The sequence below is a fragment of the Daktulosphaira vitifoliae genome, unplaced genomic scaffold (assembly GCF_025091365.1).
Source record: "Daktulosphaira vitifoliae isolate Bord-2020 unplaced genomic scaffold, ASM2509136v1 Scaffold_1, whole genome shotgun sequence".
Lineage (NCBI taxonomy): Eukaryota > Metazoa > Arthropoda > Insecta > Hemiptera > Phylloxeridae > Daktulosphaira > Daktulosphaira vitifoliae.
Genome location: NW_026099572.1, coordinates 87523865 through 87544177, shown reverse-complemented (window position 1 = coordinate 87544177; position 20313 = coordinate 87523865). Strand labels below are relative to the sequence as shown.

At 25.1% G+C, this 20313-nt stretch overlaps 2 protein-coding genes across 3 annotated transcripts in view; both read left to right on the top strand.

The window, feature by feature from the left end:
* LOC126896332 (general odorant-binding protein 69a) overlaps positions 1–3945 on the top strand; it is a 4933-nt gene extending 988 nt beyond the window's left edge. The window contains exons 4-7 of the mRNA XM_050669015.1: positions 1632–1667; positions 1741–1852; positions 2100–2170; positions 3643–3945. Of these exons, the coding sequence (XP_050524972.1) occupies positions 1632–1667; positions 1741–1852; positions 2100–2170; positions 3643–3669 (246 nt within the window). The 3' untranslated portion in view covers positions 3670–3945. The remainder of the gene's footprint in view (positions 1–1631; positions 1668–1740; positions 1853–2099; positions 2171–3642) is intronic.
* Positions 3946–8977: 5032 nt separating this feature from the next.
* The window catches only part of LOC126896323 (hemicentin-2-like), a 130241-nt gene continuing 118905 nt past the window's right edge, over positions 8978–20313 (top strand). For both annotated transcript variants that reach the window (XM_050668999.1, XM_050669001.1), the window contains exon 1: positions 8978–9324. The gene's annotated coding sequence lies outside the window, so the exon portion shown is untranslated. The remainder of the gene's footprint in view (positions 9325–20313) is intronic.

The following is a 20313-nucleotide window of genomic DNA, read 5'->3' as shown; positions in this document are numbered from 1 at the left end:
TGTCTGTTACCACTTTTTCTCAGCTCTCACCGAACCGATTTCTTTCAATGATACGTCAAAAGATCACAAATCGTATCTAGTCGAAGACATTACCCTTAAAAATTGAAAAAAATTCCCTCGTTCCCCGTAAAAGGGGGAAACCTCCAAAAAAATTACAAATTTAAAAATCGCTAATTTTCGAAATTTTTTCAATTTTTTTTACTTAAAAGTGCCATAACTTTTTCAAAAATAAACATATCAATATAATTCTTTTTTATATAGATGCATAATATCATTACCTTTCATTTGGTATATTTTTTTCATAAATTTAACCCTTAACCTACCCACAAGGGGGGATTTAAAATGACAACTTTTTCACAAAAAATTAATTTTTTTAACTTAAATTTTGAAAATGTTCCGGAAGGTCTGACACTTTTATATATATCTTAAATTAAAGCTAATGTAATATACTTTATCATGGAAAAAAAAAATTTCGGACTTTATTTTATCTTCAAGGTGAAAATGGCTACCAAATGCTATTATTGTGTGAAAATTCTCAATTTTATTTTTTACATTTTTAACATTATAATGCTATAACTTATTGAAAAGTGTATTGATCAATATAATTTTTTTATGGGAAATACTATTTTCTAATAATCTCTTTTTTATTCGACATACTTTGTCTTAATCAGGATATTAATAAGGAACTAGCAGTTTATGAAGCTTTTGGAATAATCCACCAATTTTTTAAAATTAAACACTATCTAAAGATTTGCATCGAAGCGTTTTTTTTTGATAGTGATTTTAATCACTGTCAGATATCATTATACTTGATCCAACTATGCCACGTCACCACTGTGCCGCGACCCCCCTGTGCTGGGTTTTTTTTTCTTTATAGATGCATGATGTTTTTACCTATTATTTGATATATTTTTTATAAATCTGACCCTTTACCTGTCAACATAAAAGGATTAAAAATGACAACTTTTTCTACTTAATTTTTGAAAGTGTCCTGGAAATACTGATACTTTTATGTATANCATATAACATGTAAACAGGATATAAATAAGGAAATAGGAGATCATGTAGCTTTTGGAATAATCCAACAATTTTTTAAAATTAAACACAATTTACAGATTTGTATCGAAGTGATTTTTATGATAGTGATTTAAATCACTGTCAGATATCATTATACTTGACGATTTTTGTGAAAAATTACAATATTAAATTATTAAATATCAATTTCATACTATATTTAACTGTTATATTAAATAGTTTTTCATATATTACACTTATAAATCATAAAACTTGTAATCAGGATATAAATAAGGAAATATTTATATTTATAAAACAGGAGATTTTGGATTAATTCATCAATTTTTTAAAATTATACATTATCTACAGATTTGCATCGAAGTGTTTTTTATGTAAGTGATTTTAATCACTGTTAGATGTCATCTATACTGGACCCAACTTTGATACGTCCCCACTGTGGCGCGTCTCCCTGTGCTGTTTTTTTTTTATTAATAAATCTTTAAAATGTGAACGATTCATTAGGCAGCATAATTATTAAAAATCTACTTTTTGAAATAATTGTAAAGTTCGTAACTTAATTTGATTATTTTTTTATTGATATTTGCTATTAATTTCAGTGTTTCTTAATGTGCAACTTCGATGAAATGTCACTGGTATGGAAAAAAAGTGAAATTATTATCATAGTGAAATTATAATAATTTAATTTTTTTAAATATTTTCTGGTAGATCGATTCAGAAACAGCTGATATAGATGTTGATACTATGGTATCACTTATTCCAGATGAAGATATGAAAGCTGTAATAAAAAAAGCTGCAGACCACTGCTTACCAAATATTGGTAAATTTTTATTTTCAAGTATTAACTAATATTTTTTATAGTATCATAGGTAATTTTTAAATATTTTATATAATGAAAACTAGAACATTTTGTCTCATGTGTACATTTTATATATTACAAAACCTTATGATTTCATGGCGTGATTTAATTAATCTGAATTTACTTTATGTACACTATAAACATTTTGATTTAAAAAAAAACATTTTTTATAAATAAATGTCAATATTTATTTTTTAAATCTTTACAGCTGGAAAACCTGATACCTGTGAAGTATCTTATAATTTTGCTGTATGTGCTTTGAAAGTAGATGAAAAAATTGTAAGTTCTTTGATTAATTAAATATACTAGTTTTTTTTTTTTGAAATGTAATATTTCAATGTCAAAAAGTTTTTAATTACAGCTTTAATTTAATTATGATTACAAATAATTAAATTTGGAAATAAGTATATAAGCCTTATTTTTTTATCTACACGAAAAATTGATTTTTATAATAATTATATTATTGTTACTTATTTACTAAGTATATTTGATAATTAAGTGTTTTCTGCACTTAACGAATAATAAATAGACAAATTATTACACGTCCTAACGTATTTTATACTTAAATTCATAATTTAAAGTTTGTAATTTTATGACACATTGTTAAACATTTCAAATGTAATAATTTATCTAACATTATTACAAAATCAAAACAAAAGTGAAATTTATTTTAAATGTTTAACTTTTTGTTTGTTTTTAATTAGTCCTTGTTTAAATGAGTAATTCTGAAAAATGGGGATATCATTTTTATTCATTTTCTATAATCATCATTATGTTTTCGTAAGATTCTATATTTTAGAATTAATATAAAAATATGAAAACACAACACTTATAAATTGCTCATTTTTTTTAGTAAAAGAAACGCGTCATATTAAGATAAACCATTTTATGATTGTTGTTGTTAGTTGATCTCGAAATGTCGAGACTAAATTACATCAACTATTTAAATTATAATTGTATGACTCTATATAATCAAATTGTACCTTATTTAGGGATTTATAAAAAATATATAATAATTGAATCAATGTTTTAAAATATTAATTAAATTTAAAAAATTATTATAAATGTGAAATCTAAAAGTCACTCACTTATTCTTAGTAAAATACCACGAATACTTATTATGATAGCTAATAATATGTTTTTCACATATATCAGTAGCTTTAAAAGTTAACAGTTTTTAATGTTATTATTTCTTTATTAAAACAAAATATTGAGTGTTTAATAGTAAATTTCGAACAAGTAATTTAATTGTTCTATGCATATTAATACTTTTAGTAGGTACAGGGCTTACGCTAGGAGTGTATGAGGTGTCCCCCTTTTTTTTTTTTTAACGACCGGCATTATTGTGGGCCGCCCTGGAACTGCCGTGAGGCATTACTTCAGGGCATATGAGGTGTACCCCGATGTTTTAAATTCAGTTACAAAAAAAAAAAAAAATTATTTAGAGACCTATTTAAGTATTAATTATAAAAACTAAAAAAATGGCTAATTAGATTGTTTAAGAAGTAAATATTTATTAAAGTTTAGTATTGTTATTATACACTTTATAGTAAAAAATAACATAAAAAATGCTTATTATGGAAACTAAAAATCCAAAAAAGTTTTAATAAGTCCTGTGATAGGTAACATTTTATTTTTCTTACATTTGAGTTGTTAACCACTAATCAATTTATGTGTTGACTTGACTATTAAACATAATATGTATCTAAAATTTAATTATTTACTAATGTATAAATTAAAATCTTTTGCAGATGAAAATATTTTCTTGTGGAAACTAATATACTTTTTGTGCATTTTAATTATAATATATTTAATAATGTATAATAAGTGATTATTTCTTTTTGTAGTATCATATTATACTTCTAAATAATTTCATTATACTTAAGTAGATATTCAAGTAAATTATTTTAAGATCATATACAAAAAAAAAATGTGTCGAATTTGTTTAGTTTTTTAATTCTATTTAGAAAAAGTAACACCATATTAATAGAATGTATTTTTTGTATACACTATTGTCTTATTTGTGGTAAAATATTAAAAGATTTTATAGTTTATATGAAATGTACAGTAATCCTTTCACAAAATACCCTACTATATTTCGTTAAAATACTAAGAGTTTCTTATTTTCCAAATACTGTTATTTTATTCAAGATGGAGATAAGATCTTAATATTTTAAATTAAATTTTTTCTGCTCGCAATGGAGACAAGAAAAATATAAATTACCGTTACTAATCAACATACATCTAGTTTTTATAAAACAGGAAATCGTTGATGGTAACCTAAATTGAATATAACAATATAATATAAAAATGCTAATATAATGTTTCTAATTTCTAGTTTTTTTAAATCTAGAATGCATCTAGATATATAAAATCGCAAAGAACAGTTTAATAAAACTTGATCATCTAACTAAGTGTCATAATTACTATAACTTTTTAATCGTTAACAATACCAGAAACTTCAAAAATACACATCTAGATCAAAAAGTGATAAAATTTGACCTAAAATGTTCAAATTGACGTAGTACTATTGACGTGAGACTCATATTGTCGGACCCTAGTAAATTATCCGTCAATATTATATAGCAATTGAGCCACATGAATCGGACTTTAGCTGAAATAAACGGTTATAGTGATATTTAATATCTAATGCACAATAAATAAAATCGCACAAGGTCGTTAAATTGAGCTTTCTGCTATGCGCGTGTACACGTTTATCTGTGTGTATATGTGGTTGGTATTTGGTGGTGAAATATTATGAAAACGTGATAAACGGAAATGATCCTTTAAATGTTTATTGCCATATATGGTCGTATGCAAATGTCACAAAAAAATGGGGTAAATAATCTTTGAATCGAAATTGCAGAATTGTATTGCTAACCTTAGTTACACTTTAAAATTACATTAGATATGATTTACGAGGGCAACATTAAACTGTATTTTATATTTGACACTAATATGTTGAATATAAGTTGCTTTATAAAAAACCTGTACGCAACTTTAATAATTTGTAATGTAAAACCAGTTTAAAAATTTAAGTCGGCTAAATATTATTCCATTAAAAGTTCATTGTGATTCAATTTTGTAAAATTATTAGCATATTTTAAATGTTGTAATAACTATTGTTAAGATACAACAATAGTATAAAATTAAATTCATAATAATAGTAAAATTGTTAAATATATTTTTTTATTAATAATGTTCATTAATTGTGGCAGTCTGTATAAATTTTAGTTCTGAAATAATTCATTATTTTAGAGATTTTATTACTGTAAAAATACTTAAGTCTTACTTAATTTCTCAAAATCATAACAACCTGAGTTTTGAACGGTAATAAAGAAAAATAACTTACAATTAAGTGAAATTAGATAGGTTCAAAGAAATTTTTAATTCTTTTTAATATAGACCACAAGAGATACAGGTTTTTTTCAATAATACTTACTAGTTGTTGAAACACGTCTCTAAATTAGCGATATTTAATTATTTTTATATTAAGACATTATTTTATACTATCATATTATAGCTATAATAAGTGAAGTCTATTTTTAATAATAGACATTAATATTTATTTAAAACAATTTTGCATTGATAATAAAAAAATAGGATCGAAAATGTTAATGTTGTATAATGTTGAAGGGGTCGTCGTATAAACAGTCCTTATTATCCTTGTTAACATAATTACAGACAACAAAAAGTCTTTTATAACAATAGAATTTGAAGAAATATTAAAAATAAAACGAGTAACGGTTTGAGATAATAGTTATTATCAAAACCATCATGATAAACATTGACTATCCCAGCGTTATTAAAATAGTGATTTTAATCTGATTATGTCTCATTAATTATACTTTGAATCATTGATTAGTGTTACATAGAAATTATTTTATTTGATCTGATTAATTTAAACACTTGTGAACATTTATTGGTCTATACATAAATTATTAGAATATATGTATTTTTTTAATATGAAGTATTTGAGATATACTTACTTCATGAGACCCACCAATAATATTCTCTCAATTTGAATATACTTACTTCATTATTGATCTTATAATGGTTAAATGTATTATCTATTATAAACAAAAAATAAATGTAGTTGCCTTCATGTTTTATAAAAATTAAAAAAATATATTACTTTAATTTATGTTTTATTTTCTCACTTCATTTCATTTAGTATGACAAGATGCTAAAAATAAGATTATAAGATAAGGTATTCTGTCAGCCCAGATTTGATTCTCTATAAATCTTGTAAGTTTTTAATAATCAAATATAAATTTTGATAAATGGCAAAATGAAGATGGCAGGATATGCTTGTTAAAAGTGCTCATCCTTGTCTAACTCCTATCTGTTCTCTGATATGTTAACACCCGTTTAAAGTTTATGACGCACAAGCATTATTATTACTTTACAAATACTATTGCAAAATATTCTTCGAAGAAACAACACTTTAGGCGAACAATATTTATAACATGATTTTCCTAATACCTCAATACATTTTGAATTAAGTCATTAAAACTTCATTGAAGGTGAATGTAACAATAAATAACGTAAAAAAAAGCATTACTAAGGACGAATTCGAAACACAAAGTTAAGCAGTAACGAGAAGTTCCAAATTAAAAAAATTTAATTTAAAATGTTCAAGAAAAGCGAATCATTGAAAGGTTTGATTTCCTTCCTCTTTTTCTTTTTAGTTTGCTACCATCTGAAAGGCATTACAAATATTTTCATGCGCCCAATAATATTTTAATGTAATTTTTTTAAGTAACGACTATGAAGAACAAAATTTTCAACGGGAATCTAATTCTGCTACATCTTTTAATAATATTTTTCATACTTATGTTATTAAGGTGGAATTTTTTTTTACTTAGATGAAAAACAGCTTGTTATTCAAAATTAAAATACACGTTTTTCCCAAACATTGTTATGTAGCTAATAATAATTAAAATACCATAAAAAGATCTTATTATTTATATTTTCAATAACTACGACAACGAAGAAAATCCATATGCAACTGCAGTATTTTAAACAAAAAAATTATTCAGCTTCTTGTTTTAAAGTTTGTAGTTATAATCAAAAAACCGGCTAAAGATAAGTGGGAAAATCTACTTAATATACATGTATAAAATTATACACATAGTGATGTGTATTCAAGTCGTTAAATATTTATGAACGTTGTAGTAAATAAAAACAATGTAAAATTTGATACAACGTTTAAGGTTCAAAATTAATGAAAACTTGATTGCAAATATTAAAAAGTATTATATATTACTGTAATATTTTGTTTGTATATCAATGTTATATTAGATAAAATGAATACACATCTAATATAAAAGTTAAAAGCTTAGAGATAACTGAGCGAATAATGATAACTCGAGTTTCAACAAAACTAAATTAGTAAGATACTTGGTCTATAGTAAGATTGTCATTATTATGAGTACTTAAAATATGGTGACTAGTGATAAAATAATAATTTTTTTCTTATAAAAAAAAAAAATGTTCATGTCTTTATAATTTTTATGCCTAAATTTTGCGATATTCAACATGATTTTCATATTAGATATTTTATGATATTTTAGTTCTACATTTTTTATATAATTGTCGATTAATTATAAAATGTAGAACATAAATCGATTAATGCCCAATATCTTCTGGAAATAGAGATTTCATGAGTTTTTATTTTTCATTTTAAAATACATTGTATTAGCTTTGATTTGACATAATTTTGAAGAATACAATTTTTTTGGAATATTATCGAAAATTGAAAAAAAAAATTATATAATTAATCTGCTACCTCTTTGTACTTTTGCTAATGTTAGATTTTTCAAAAAAATTATTTTAAAAGTTACTAAAAATTTATTTTGATCTATGCTTTATTAAAATAAATTGATTTATCTATCCCTGTAATTAATGTGATTATATGTAATCTAAAAATTATAATTTTAGAGACCAATAACTCATTAAAGGCATGTCATTGGAAAATCTTTGTAATCAAAAACAGGCAAAGAATAATTAACATAATTTTATTTTAATTGCGTTATGATTGTTAAGTCACATAAATTTACAAAATTATAATTAAAAAAAAAAATTCTGTTAAATGTAAAGTACAGGACCGGATATACATGGGTCTTTTGAGGGCTCCGAGGCAGTACCTTGAGATGGTAAATATTGCTACAATAAAAGGAAAAGTAATGAGCAAAAAAATCATTAATCGTACATCATTAATCATGATCATATACATCGTAAGTCGTTTAATATTTTTTTAATACGATATAATCAATGACTATTGATAATACCTGATCCGATAATAAAATCTATAATTCCAGAAAATCAAACTTTTAATTAAATTATAGCTAAGAAAAAGTTTTTAAAGGCAATTTTATAATTATAAATCCCACCGTTGACGCTGTTTTTGCACAATTTTCATTATATAGATGTTCATTAAGTAAGGAAACGGGTTTCTATTGTTCTCATTGTTTGTAACAAGTGACCTGTTTCTATACTTTCTGAACAAAATAAATATATACAGTATTTCATATTTGATAATTCAATTTAAAAATTATTGAGTGCAACTAATATGAAAAAATTATTAACACTACAAATCTGGGAGATCAAACTTGTTTATTATTATTATCTTCAAGACTTTATTATACGTAGGTATATTCGACGGTTTAAATTAAATTAAATATTTGAAACGGACTTAATAAGAAAGTCATTTATGCGCGCCTAATTGTCATAATAATATCTTCATATATTAATACAAATTCAAAGCTATTCAACCTCTCCTAACAGCAAAATAATTTGACTGTCACTGCCTTCTATTTAAAATTATTTGTCAATTTTTTTTTAGATTAGATTTTAACAGTTTATTGTAGTACAGTAACTGTATAGTTTTAATTTAAACAAATCGTTAATTTGTAGTAGTAAAAATTAAACTATGTTAGATAAATTACTACAAACAGTTTAATAATTAAAAAAAAAAAAAAAAAGTAATGAATTTTATTCATCACGAGTTCTTGTTGAGGATAGTGGCGCGGCCTAGATCAGCTGTGACTTGCCGCCGACAGACGCACAACGGCGCTTATGTACCGGCAACACAACTGTGTATCTGGAGAAACGTCTCGGTCGCTCGTTATCCGTTTTCTGACACTAAGTGTACGTTTTTTGTCAGCATTTTCGCCGCCAACATTATTCAAGCTCTTATTAAAAAAATCGTATTTTTAATCGACTATTTTTTTGTTATCGGACGATTGTTAATTGTCTGTTTATTTTTTTAATTAATATGTTTTTGGGGTGATTACATTTTTTTTTTTTACATTTAACATAATTGTCCATTTCTAGTGCTAAGGGTAAACGTGTACGTTATAATTGTTTTCTATATTTTATTTTATTAAAAGTTGGTGCGAGTTGTTCCAATGTAATTTCGAATCATTCAAGTAAGTTGTCTATCTTTATCCTGTAATATTAGTTAACACTTAATAATTTCATTTGTTAGAATAGTCCTCTAATTAGTAGAATTTAATTACTGTTTGCATCAATTAGTCTCGTTATCTCATCTACGGGTGAAATTGCAACAATATTTAGCTCATTTATACACAAGAAACACACCCGCTAAATAACATTAAGTAGAAGGATTTCGACCTACAAATTGAAAACTCTGTAATTGGAAATTACATAAAGTCGTGTTGTTTTATACTAATTGTCGAACAAACTAGAGTATTAAAACTAAGTAATTTAAATTCTAAAACCTCTAGTTAAAATCTTAAATTCAATTTTAAGTGAAATAATTGGAATTCCACATATTTTAACTCGCTTATATATATATTGTTCCTGGTTTTATTTAATCAAATTATAATTTGTTGTTGAAGTTTTAGCACCATATTAATAGCCAAAATATTAATAATCTATGTATAGAAATACTATAATTTTTAAATTTCTAAAATCTTTAAGTGATATGTTAGTGAACTAAAGTTGAATCTTAAAAATAACTTTTACGACACTAATAATATAGTTAAAACACAAAAGAAACTAAAACTTCTTCAAAGTTTTTAACGAGATTTTGGCTTTGTGTTTTTGGTTTTGGTTAAAGAAAACCAATTAGATATGACTAACGCTTTTGCATAACTTCATATTGGCACACTTGGGGAGTAATTTATCTAAGAAGTCGTTTAAATTCACCACAATTCTTATTTTAACTTTCACGTTAACGAACATAAAACTAACTTTTTATATCCAATTTATCTTCATTTTTTTACAGTATATGTTTATATTTTGAACTAAACATCAATAAACATGTTAATAAGTTAACATAGCTTTTAAGTTTATTTATTNCATTTTTTTACAGTATATGTTTATATTTTGAACTAAACATCAATAAACATGTTAATAAGTTAACATAGCTTTTAAGTTTATTCTAAATAATAATTTTTCTTAGCTAGTAAAGTTTTTNATGGAGCGAACGAGGGATACATAAAGGGTACGGAGACAAGAGGTTGAGGAGAAGTTTGATGTATTTCTTATAATGAAGCCTATACTTATAATGAAGTTTATTCTAAATAATAATTTTTCTTAGCTAGTAAAGTTTTTAAAATAAATTATGAACTTTTATTCCGTCAAAATTCATTTATAAATTTTTAACACTATATTTTTCATAATATAGCTATTTTATAAAAACATTTTTTTCATAAAAAAATACAAAGACTTTATTTTCAAAATTTTATATCCTATCCAACTTAAATTCTATGTATTCGTTAATAATATATTTATACAATTTTATTCGCTAGATTAAAAAAAATAGTATTAATTTTATTGTGTATTTACATGTTTATTTTAACTGAAATTTTGAGCGATTACCTTTTTCTATCATTGGCAAAAGTTAAATAATTGTTGGAACTTAAAAAATAATACATTTGAGAGTTGAACGTACATTATTGTATTTTTATATATAATGTATTTTTATTCACGTACTTCTATATTAATGCAGTTTTTATCAAAAATTATTATATCTTGCTTAATCTTTACTGTTTAATAATATTTTTTCCTTATTTAAAAATATTTGAACACAATTTTTCCATTTAGTTTGCAATTACTGTTTGGTTCTATTTGTTATGTGTTAAATTGAAGATTACTACTAATGTATATTGTAAATTAGTGTACCATATTGAATATTAATAATCATCTGAAAGGCTGTTAAATATAGTCCTTTTTAGTATCTAATAGCTTTTTAAAAGTAGTAAAAACTTAATCACGTGATCTTTATTCTTTTAAAATACTTTAATACTTTTTAAACCTAAGGATACACAAAATATATAAATCATAATTTATTTTTCATTCATAAATGAAGTATCGTAATTATCTATTGTGAATAAATGATCTTTAAACCACAAATAGTAATATAAATGTTTAAATAAATGATTAGATGATATATCATTGAAAGCATTCAGAAAATAAAGTTGTGCTGGAATGAAAATCTTACAAAAAATGAGCTTGATTTTCTTTTAGTGAAGTTCGGTTCGTCGTAGCATAAAACCGATATAAAAAAAAAAAAATCAAGTGTGAAGGTCTTCAATGAATTTGTCGTAATAGATCTCCACAAACTTTGATTTATCATTGCTTGATAATGGAAGGGTCTAATATAAGATGTGTTAATTTAATAATGTGACATGATAAAATATAATCTTCCTTATACACTTATAATAAGAAACTTCAAAACTTTTTTTTCTGTTAAGAACAAAACTTGAAATGAAATAAAACGTTTTCAAAATTAAGATCGCTTAAGACTAATCAAAATAGAAAACAGAAAATATTGGCTTATGATACAAAAAATATTGATGAATCATAGTCGTAAGAGTTTTGATAATATTATATTATGAAATCTCTGACCTATAAATAGCAATGCACGATTTTCAGACAAAACAAAATTATGGTTAAAGTTTTGAACATCAAATGAAATATTATTTAAGTTTATATGACTTTAAGGCGCTATTTACGTAGAATCCTGATGAATTATATCTACGATTATCATGTTTAACAAAGATAATGCGGTAATAGTTGTGATCGAAATAACCTGCATGAGTGTCATATAGGTTAAGAGTAATATAATGACAAATTGGAATCATTTCCATTACTTTGTCTGCTATGTCTTATGGTAATGCATTACAATAAATATTCAAGTTGTATATTATACATTTCTCTGTTGTTTTCTTTGGTACCGATGAGGTTTACGAAAACATAAATAAAATTGATGGCGACATTTCAATTCACCCACATGGCTATATTCTTGTCTTGGGATTTTCTTCATTTGTCAGCGTCATGTTTGTCTGTCTCTTGCCTATGTTAGTAAATATCATCATCCACATGGAAATTCTGAAGCGTTATTTGGCCACACTTATGTAGGTAGTGTGTTCTCACGTGTAAGTAGTATATAGGATGAGTCACGAAGATGTGACAAATCTTTGTGTCTCACCAGTATATTTCTTTTATCTATATCACCCTAGTATAAAACTTGTAATGTACACTTGAATATTTAATATCGTAGTATGCTAAAAATAACTGATTTGCAATATTTAAAATATCTTTTAAATATAAATTCTCAAAATAATTTTAACATTACTAACAAAGACTATTTTGTTCTTAATACTCGAGATTTATGAGGAAACATGCGATTCAAACAAAATCGTTGTTAAGGCTAACAACAGTAAAGCAGCATAAAAAGTGAAAGGTTATACTCATTTTAGTATTTCAAGAATATAGTAAAGGAAAATAATGTATCGTTTTCTTTGACTGTGACAAGTGTTAAGAGAAAGGAATAGTGGTCAGAGAATTAGATGGATTTCAAAGCTCTATAATTTGAAGCAGATAAGGCCCTCAAAAACGTTTTGTCATGTAATACCATTTAAATGGCTCACTCGTTTCATTCTCATGTTCATGCGTATGAGTAAACACTTAACTTAGCCTATAGAATGTATTCACCAAAGGCCTTTACGTTTTATAATACTCCAATCTTTATCTATCGTTGGTATAATTTTTAAATACATACTTTAACAAATTTTAATTAATTTCTGCCTATTAATAATCTCGGAGGAACCGAGACCATAATCCCCTTAAATATATCCTTTGATATTTTCTGTTTTTTTATCTATTAAAATAATAAATAATATATAAAGGAAAGTCGATTTCAATAAATTATTGCTCAATATTTCATTATTGTAAATTTAAAAGTTTATTCGCTATAGTATGATGTACAATGTCATTTAAAAACAAACAATAACAAATTCCTTAATGTAAGACTAGACATTTAAGACAAATTACAAAAAAAAACTGGTTTCCGTGATTAATCTATAAATATTTGTAAATATTCCAAAATACCTAAACCTAGTTTTAAGTATAAAACAAAGAATGACATCGAGATGTAGGAGACATCTGAGGTTGTTCTATGATAATACACAGTGTTTTCTTTGGAACTATGTGTTTTTATTTTTATTCCTCGACGTTTTACTGCAAGTCATGCCGTGAAGCATACGACATAACTGAATTTTAATATGTAATATAATTAAAAATAGAATTCACAGATCAGCTAAAATAAAATTTTTTGTATATTAAAAATATATTTAATGTTATTTTAAATGTAAATCAATCCCGGTGGTAATTAGTATTGTAAAATTGTAGAAATTACAATATTGTGGATATTTTTACAAAATAAATTTTATTTGATTCTTTTTTTTTTTGTTGGCTATCTCAAAAATTTAACTTTAAATAACTATTTACTGCGTCATGTTTGACTCAAATTCTAAAAAAAGGTCTTTAGTTATTTCAATTTTGTTTAAATTATAGAGCAAATAAAATAGTTACTTAAATTTTCTATTCAAATATTTTTGAGGACAACAAAAATCGATACATAAATTTTTTCCAAACATCTTTCTTCAATCAGAAATTACCTATATTGAAGACTTTTTAAACAGAAAACCCCAATTTTCAACATCATTAATAATATTTTAATCATGTTAATATAAAAACAGAAGTGTGTGTCAGTATCGCATTTCTTAAACTACATTAAAAAAAAAAAACTGAAGAAAAAGCCAATAGCATATTAGTAGTTTTCTTCTGTTCGTGTGTTTTATTTTTAAATATATATTTTATATTTATTTTTAATACGCTCCTTGGCATCTATATGAACGATTGAAAAGGGTCGATACTTATGACAACCGACGAACTGAACAAGTTGTCCCTAACTGACGATATTTTTGATAGATTGCCTTTGCTAGGAATGCAGAAAGATACAGACCTTATCTATACAACCTTTAAGCGGGTAAAATGAATAAACACGATACGAGAAAAATATATTACATAACACAATTTGACCGTTCGGGCCACAGCCGAAAATGACGGATGTGACTTAAACAAAAAGTTCTACGAAACTAATCATTAAAAGTTGTAAACTGTAATTATAAAATATTGAACAAGATTCAACGCACTAAAGTGCAATTACAAATGTATTTATTTTACAGTATATTTAGCCAAAAAAAATTATATAGACTAAATTAGAAATAAAAACATATTCTATTTTAATATAGCGGGTTTTACAGCAACTATACTGTATTATTTATGAAACTGCAAAAGTTTACTTGAAATTATAAAAAAAAAAATGAAAACCAACTAACTGAAGGTAATCCATAAGGACTTAAGCCATATTTACTCGGCTTATTTTCTTAACTTTTTTTTTTTTTTTTTATATATATATAAAAGACGATACCTTAAGTAATTTTATTTATTGTAGTTCTCTAAAAACAAAAGAAAAAATCTTCAACTCGAGTTTTTCGTGAAGAAAATTCTTCAATTTATTTTTGTGTATTATGATCTACAATAATAGTAAAAACCAACTTTGAAACGTGGAAACACTTCAAACAAAAATGACAAAAGCAATAGCCTAAAAAAAACCAAATTTAATTCAAAAATGTTAACGATTTTTTTTTTTTTTGCTCTACTGTGAATGACATTTCGATAATAACTCTCGTGAATATCAAGTCCATTTCCACTCATATAATATTCGAAATTTCAGTACCCGTTTGATTATTTTACTATTTCACGCAAGTGATAATTTTCAACACTTAAGAAAAAACTTTGATAAACAGATACAATAACATCATAGGTTGATCTGAGAAATGTAGAAAATAAGTATTCATAAAACTTTTTAGACCATCTTATAGATGTGTAAGTTTTTCAGTTGGACCTGTTTGAATTGAGACATATTATTGTGTTACATCAATTATTTGTATGAATAATGACAATATTATGTTTTATTTTTAGAAAAATGTATTTACTTCGTAATATTTTTACGTTCTTTTATATATTTTTAGATGAATAAGTAAATAGATATAAAAATAAGTTTGTTTATTATTTTTACTAATATTTATATAAAAATAAAAATGCTTTAGTTTATGACCAATTTGAAATGTTTTTTATTTTATATTAAAGTTTGTCAATAGTATTTTCTTAGCAAAATTCTAATTTCGAATCTGAGTGGACAAGACTGTAAACAAATTATGTAATTTAAATAGTTTTTTTTTAACGAAAGTCATTATTTATATAATATTTATAGTGTACATAAAGATATTTGGCATTTATGTATTTAATGTTAAAATTAAAACAAATATATGTTAAATATTGTAAGAGAAAAATGAATATATAAATACCCAGTGCATTTAAATCTTTACCACTTGGCCTTTTTCATAGTTACTCTATAAAAGTGATTTCAATATACAAAGTACTTTAAGCATCCATCATAAACTTATATCTTAAAATGCTGTAATGTAATCAGTTATGCCCAAGAAACTTATAATAAATAACATTTTACAAAAACGAAAAGTTTAAACATTTTGTTTTTAAATGTTTCCTTTAAATATAGTGAATAATGAAAGGGGTTTATAACTAGCAACTTTATAAAACAAATTATTATTTTTCATTTGTTATCGAAGCTAATTTATTTTGTTTTTCGCATAAATAATTTTTCTATTTATAGAATATAGCGAGTGTATATCTTAATCATAATTGCATAAATTCATAGTTAAGTGTAAACAATCAATCAATTTCGTGTATTCATTCCATGAAAACACACTAAACATATGATCTGATTAAATTTTTGTCATTTTGAATAAAGTATTTAACGAGAAGAGAAGAGAATATTTAACATATTGTCAACTAATAAAACAATCGACTGTAAGTTTTAATTCCAGAATGATTTGTTGTTTCTGCTATTGTTTGTTTTCATCTTATTAACAGTTTACTTAATTTTATGATTAGTTTGTGGTAAAATCACAATGTACACATTACTAGTGTGTAGGAGTACTCTAGGCAACCGAATGCATATATTAATATGTAAATGTGTTATAGGAAGATATTTCCAAGAACGAATGTAATGGATGGAAACTTCTGAAATTTATTCAACAACTACTCTGCACACATACTAAGCTTTCACACGGTCGTGCGTGTAATGTGTATTTATTTTAGAATTGAGCGTAGCAATGTAATCAAACGTACCGTACAATACGGATGGTGTGAAATTGCATATACAGAGCCCCGTGCATTCTAAAACATTAGTTTTTTTTTTCCATATAAATTTGATATACTTTTATGGTATCCTGTCTATGGTTGTAGTCCATGCATGCAGGCAATTTTCCATGCCTATAAATGAAACGCGTTGTTTTGAAAAAAATGTACTAGGAATTATAAATGTATTTTTATGTGTATATGTAAACTTTTTCACATAAAAGAGAGTACGGAGCATTGATTTAGTGGCCATGTGGTGACGTTATCTATTTCGGAACAGTCCTACTACCACCTAAGTCATACGTATTACACTGTGCAGAGGTAAATTTTGCTGCTCTATATAATGTACAGTACAACTTTAGGCAATATACAATAACTTATAATGACCAATAATCTTTGTTGATATTGCTGTTATAAACAAATATTTGTACGATAAATTTTAAATTACTAGATGATGTTATTTAGCATCGATATTTGACGCGTAAAACATGCGTTAATGAGCCAAATATTCTCTTAATAATTTCTTAAAATAAGTTGGTTTCTATTTAACTGAAGTGGAACACAGCTAACCAAGTCTTTGCATAAAGTTTTGGGTACTACTATAAATTTAAATTTTAATCGAAAAACACTTATAGACGTCTAGTACAGCGCCGTTATTTATAAACGGGGCGCAAATCGGGGAAAGCGAAACTACTTCTCATTTTTCATTATAATGGCATTTCTCATCAATTTTTCAAATATTTTTGATGGGAGTAGAGTAATTTAAGTGCATAAAACATTATCAAAAGATTTTAAAGTGTTCATACGCCAACTTGTTTTACAAAAAGATACAGTCTTCTTGGCTATTTATATGTTTTTGTTTTCACCAATAAAATAAGTTACATTACCTATGTACGTTTACACAACATGTGTTAGATTTGACACTTATCTTTAATTGAAGTAATTTATTTAAATAAAATAAAAACAATTTTATATTTTATTAATGTAATGAATTAATCGTTTCATTAATTGATTACATATTGTCGTTCATATGGCAAAGTCGTGAAATTTGAATTTTTGAAATTATTCAAGAAAACGCATTTTTAGAATTTTTTTTAAAGAAATTTCAACATCCGGGTCTGATAACGAACGTATGTGGTATTGTTATGTCGAGACTCGTTTGAGATCCTCCTCGCCAGTGAGCAAAATACTGATGACATTAAAATTAAGATTATTGATGTTATAGTGTATAGAAAGTATTAAGTGCTCTATTTTTGTCGTATATTAACTAGAAAAAATAGTCTATATTGTGTTAATATATCTTTTTTAACTTAACGCGGTATCAAGTGATGTGAAACTTTTAAACTAATGTATAATGTTTTTAATTTGGAATTGTTTTATTTAATTCAATATTTTTCATATATAAAAACATAAAAATATAGATTTTTTTTTTAATTATTCATAGCTATAAGTATCCATAAATTCTATTGAATTACTTTTAGTTTTAATNTTCATAGCTATAAGTATCCATAAATTCTATTGAATTACTTTTAGTTTTAATTTAATAACGATCATGAATGATATTTTTCCATAAGATATTGCTCTCTATTGTAAAATTTTATTTCTATGCAAGTCATAAAAATCAATCTAGTATTCGAATGGATTCGTAGACGGTAATAAATGTTTTTCTTGTGAAAATAACTATAAATAAATTAAATTAATTGGAATACTAATGATCGTTAGAATTTTATACTTGTCGTGAAAAAATCAATACAAATCGCGAATTGAATGTAAACAAAAAGTTGTGAGTAGTAATACAATAATAATTATTATCGATGTGTGTGATAAACTAAAGCAACATCCTAGTGATGGGATTACAGCAATAAAAAAAGTCCATACCTTGTGTCTTTTTATAAGGTTTCTAACGAAAAATAATGCCTGGTTCGTGATGTGAATCGTACATAATATAAGAACTGCTTTCTTTTTTATAGCCACTGTTTTCTATGTGATCCCATATCTTTTAGTAGTCTTTTCTATAATATTTTATCCTTAAAATTTTTTATTTACTTACATTACATGAAAATTATTATCTAACGTCCGCTCCGAGAAAATATTGTTCTTACCCTTAATGTTTACTCAGTATTAAAAAAACCTTGTCCGTTTGACTACACGATCTCAAGCTTCTGATTACAACTTGCCAGTATACATGACAGGTGTTCAACAGTCTTGATTGAGCCAATAAATTCATCTATCGGAAATAAACACATTAATAATTGAGTTCCATTCAATCCGCATTGTTTTATACGATCGCATAATAACTTATTGGACGCTACTCATGAATAATGTATTTAAACACAATGTGTTTAAACGCATTAATTAAAAAGAGCTAATGATGTTCATTATCAACTATTAACAATAATTATTACAAAATTATTTATTTTCATGGCTTAAATATTTACAGTTAATTACTAAGTAATTACAAAATTATCCAGCAAAAGTTTAAATTCAACTATATGCATTCATTACAACACGTATCTTTTTTAAGTATTTGGTCGTAAGAATTAAGTAGATGAATAATAGTGAGATAATATTGTTGTGATGTTTTAACTTATTTATTTATGGCACCTTAAAACTTGCAAAGTTAAATTATTTTTGAGTTTAATTTAATTATTAAGCTTGTAGTATGCTCTGTGCTGGCTGGCTTGTATATTTTTGCATCTCATTAAATTACTACTAACCAAGAGTAGTATTATGTTTGTATATTTATATGATACTTTCATATTGAGTTAGGTAACACACTATGGGGTCAAATTAAACTGTCTACATTAATTTTTAATTTATGTAAAGTTTTTAATAAATATTATTTTAATATTAATGCAGTTTTCTGGCAAACTATTTCAAAATAAATACGAACTACAGTTTACTAAAATTATATATTAATTTGTGTTAAATTTATTGGATTTCTGCAAATTAATAAATAAAAACATTTTGTTTTGAGCGTGCGTTATGAATTTAAAATAGCTGTAAGTATTGTAGTCTGCATGGCACTGAATCATTGCCACTTACTATTTAACTATCATAAGAACAAAATACTGTAACTAATTACCTTACTACTACACGGATTGTTGTAGAGTATTTGATTATCTTAAAGTGAAGTCGCATTATCAAAGTTTAAATTTTAGTCCCTATCACATTTTATATGCTAACAGGTCATTCAATGAGTTGTCCTGAAAACTATTTAAATATTCATGAAGCGAAACCCCAACGTAGTATCGTATGATTACGAGATTTAAGAGGTATTGGTACGCTTGTTCTATAAGTTAGTGGTTATAGTTGGTAGATACGCCTGCCAGGGACTCGCATAAACAAACAATGAGAGGAAACAAAAACTTGTTTTGCAAACAAAAGGTTATACGTTCACGTTGTTCAACAATTTAGTTTTATATGACCTCTTTATCGCATCTTATTATAGGTATACACTAATCATATACACTTATGCTTTACTACCAAATGATTTATTCTAATAAAATTAGTATTTCACGTCAAATTATCGCTATTTGACGACAACACTAATGTGGTTAAGAAGGAACTTCGACGTTTTAAACTTAAAAATTTGCACTGTCAAATAAATAATATAAAGCATTCAATACAAAATATAACGATTTTCGAAGTCTCTATTATGAATTTTTTTCTCAATCTACACTTGTCAATTTTCTTTAATTTATAATAATTGTATTTCATAATTTTCTTTGATTAAAAGTATCAGCAGATTTATTATATATTGATTCGATTATTGCACACAACTCCAAAATATATACAGTTTAATTTATAATCACAAAGGTCGTTTTGAAAAATGTATCCATCATCCTCTGTTCAAAAACATCTCTACAGGGTTTTCAATC